At 66.4% G+C, this 3,029-nt stretch overlaps 1 protein-coding gene across 1 annotated transcript; it reads right to left on the bottom strand.

Moving 5' to 3' along the window:
- Positions 1 to 472: 472 nt before the first annotated feature.
- On the bottom strand, positions 473 to 2,827 carry ATP5F1D (ATP synthase F1 subunit delta). Its single transcript, XM_040466734.1, has 4 exons — positions 2,606 to 2,827; positions 1,695 to 1,848; positions 1,097 to 1,185; positions 473 to 993 (listed from the first exon to the last, which is right to left on the bottom strand). Exons 1-4 carry the CDS (start codon positions 2,744 to 2,746, stop codon positions 871 to 873), a joined length of 507 nt encoding a protein of 168 aa, XP_040322668.1. The 5' UTR covers positions 2,747 to 2,827; the 3' UTR covers positions 473 to 870.
- Positions 2,828 to 3,029: the final 202 nt, after the last annotated feature.

The following is a 3,029-nucleotide window of genomic DNA, read 5'->3' as shown; positions in this document are numbered from 1 at the left end:
CAGCCCAGGCCACCCACAGGCCGGGTGAGCAGAGGGCTGGGCCTCTGTGGGAGCAGGCAGGGCACGCCTCTTCCCAGCGTGGCTGGGGCGGGCCGGGGAGCCCACAGGGCAGCCTGAAACCTGGCAGAGCCCCAGGGGGCTGTCCAGCAGCCCAGGCCCAGCCCAGGAACAGCAGCCACGCCCCCGCCTGCTGTGTCCCCAGGCCCTGCCGGCAACTTTGCCCACACCCACCCTCCTGGGATGATGGCAAACGCCCTGCCCACCACCCACCCTGGTTTCACTGAGTAAGCTCCCCGCTCCTCGGTTTACTCCAGACCCTCAAGGATCTCTTGGGCCACAGCTTCGACACCCCGGAGGCTGAGGCTGGTACTGAACGTCTCGTCACACTGGGGGGACAGGAGCACTGCGGGAAAGGCCGGGCAAGGTCCTGAAGCCACAGGCCCAGGCAGGAGACAAAACCAGCATACACGAGTCAGGTCCCTGGTTTTTAATGGGGGGCTCACGCTGGGAGCGGGCTGTCCCAGGGGCAGGACGAGGAGCTGAGGGCTCCACGGCAGAGTCTACAAGGTTAGGGAGAGAGCGGGTGGCACGTCGGGTTGGGGCGGGGGGAGCGGCTGGAAGGGTGAGAAGCAGAGCAGGGTCTCAGCCGAGCCCCCCTTCGCTAGGAGGCCTGACAGTGTGCTGCCCCCTGGCGGCCTCTTGGCAAGACCGCTCCCTCCACCCAAGAATCCCCCAGGTGGCTCGCGGCCCCTCTCTCCCCACTTCCCCACCCCCAATCAGACGACCCACGCGAGCTGGTTCAGCCTGCCCGGGACATCCCCGGTCCGGTCCTGGGCCTCGGTTTCCCCGCTGGCAAGGGCCACGGACCGCCTACTCGAGAGCTTTCACCAGGGCCTCGTTGGCCTCGATGCGGATTTGGATCTCGGCCCTGGAGGCCTCGTCTGCTGCCCCTGACAGCTCCGACTGCGCCTTCTCCAAGTTCACCTTGGCGGCCTGCAGGAAGTGGGTAGCAGGTGAGAGCCAAGCAGCGACCCCGCCTGGTGCCCTGGCTCAGATGTGGCCTCCTGGGTCTATCGGCTTCCCCTGGAACACTCACCCCCACGTCCAGCATGTCCAAGGTCACGGCCTCTTCAGCCAACAACTGCACTGAGGAATCAGCATTCACTGTGACGGAGCCGCTACTCACTACGGGAGAAGACAGCCGTGAGAGTTCCGTGTTCGGGTGCAGGGGACCCCGTCAGCCAGAGCCACAGAAGCGGCTCCAGAGCGGTCTAGCATGGGAGACAGGCCGATGCCCACAGGGCCCGTGGTCGCCCACTGGCACCTGCACACGGGGAACAGGGCCTCCTTCCTTCACCCACCAGCACCAGCCCATCAGCTGAGCCAGGGTCAGGGGTGAGCGGGGCGCCGGGTCTGCATCTTGGCTGTACCTCAGAGTTGTGCCGCTGCACGCTCTCCTTAGGATCCAGTTACCACCGCCCCCCCCGCCCCCGCCCTCTCCATCGGCTCCTCTGCGACAGGACTGGACTTCCCTCTCAGACGCCCGGCCCCCACCGAGACCCCGACCCACCACAAGCTACTGGAGGCACGGGTTTGTCTCTCTCGTGGGCTCTGCTTCTATCCACACGGAGAAGCGAGACACTTGGGCTTGCTGAAGCACGTGGCCCCGCCCAGCCCCTTCCCGGTGCACTCACCAAAGTATTTGGAGGTGGTGCCATCCTCGGCGTGGACAACAACCAGCCCCGGCCGCAGCACCTGCAAGGTGGGTACGTGGGCCGCCAGGATGCCAAAGGCTCCCGTCTGCGTGGGAACGTCCACTTGCCGGACGTTGGCACCATTGAAAAATACCTGGAAGAACACGCGGGGAATCCCTGCAGGCCAGTCCTCCCCGCCCGGATCTCAGTCTGCCCTGCAGTGAAACGGCCCAAGGCAAGACCCCACGGCGACAGAGCACACACGGAGGCAGCCACGAGGACGCGCATACTTGTCTTGGTTCTCTAGCAGCGTCTTAGTGCACAGAAGATAAAATCCAGACGGAGCCCGTCCCCACAGAAACGCTGCCAAGAGCAGAGAAGCGCGCCGACCCAGGAAGACACAAGACAACAAGTGTCTGAGGCTCGGGGTTCTGCGGGACGGGGCGAACGGTGAGGCCCAGCCCTGGGGCGCTGGATTCCAGGCGGAAGGCTCGGGAACTCGGAAAGCTTTATGGGGCTCGGATTCCACGCCACTTGGAAAGGCGTAGGGCGCGGGTCAACGACACAGGGGTTGGGGGGTGGCTCTCGGAGGGGCACAGGTGGAGGGGGCATCGGTCCGGGGTCCTGGAGGGGGAGTTAGGGATCTCCGAGACTCGGAGGCTGGGGATCCCGGAGTCCTGACCACATTGGGGCGCCGACGCGGATCCGGGGTGCGGAAGGAGGACATGGATCCGGAGCAGGAGGCGGTGGCCTGGGGATGGATTTCGGACCACACGGGGGAGGGGGCACAGGGAGCGGAATAAATGAGGGTCGACAACCCAAAGGTTGGAGGTCTCCGATTGCGGACCACAGCGGGTCCCGACTGGAGGTGGTGATCAAGGAGGGGTCCCGAGCCCGACCGGAGTCCGAACCTGCGTGGGTGAGGCGAAGGTGAAGGACATCTGGCCCGGGCCCGCAGCCGGGGCCGGCGCAGCCGCAGCCTCCGCGTAGGCGCGGGCCTGACGGACGAGGCAGCGCAGGCCGGGACGGCGCAGGACCGCGACGGGCAGCATGGCGACGGCTGCGAACGGACTCCGGCCGAAAGCGGGCAACCAGGAGGACGACGAGGACGACGCGCAGAGACGTCTGGGAAGAGGAGTCCGGGCGAAGGCGCACGCGCGAACTACGACCCCCAGCAAGCCGCAGGCGACTTTAACAACGACGCGCCGAGCTCCGCGCATAGCATGCTGGGGGTTGTAGTTGCCTTCCAGTCCCAGGAGCCTGCCGGTGGTGAGGGGGGGGGGCGCCCCGGGCCAGGACCGGAAGCCTGCGCGGAACAGGAGTCACTTGCATTCA

Source organism: Herpailurus yagouaroundi, unplaced genomic scaffold, assembly GCF_014898765.1.
Source record: "Herpailurus yagouaroundi ecotype Mexico unplaced genomic scaffold, PumYag 65465, whole genome shotgun sequence".
Classification (NCBI taxonomy): domain Eukaryota; kingdom Metazoa; phylum Chordata; class Mammalia; order Carnivora; family Felidae; genus Herpailurus; species Herpailurus yagouaroundi.
Note: the sequence above shows the minus strand (reverse complement) of the source record. Positions and strands in the feature narration are given on the sequence as shown.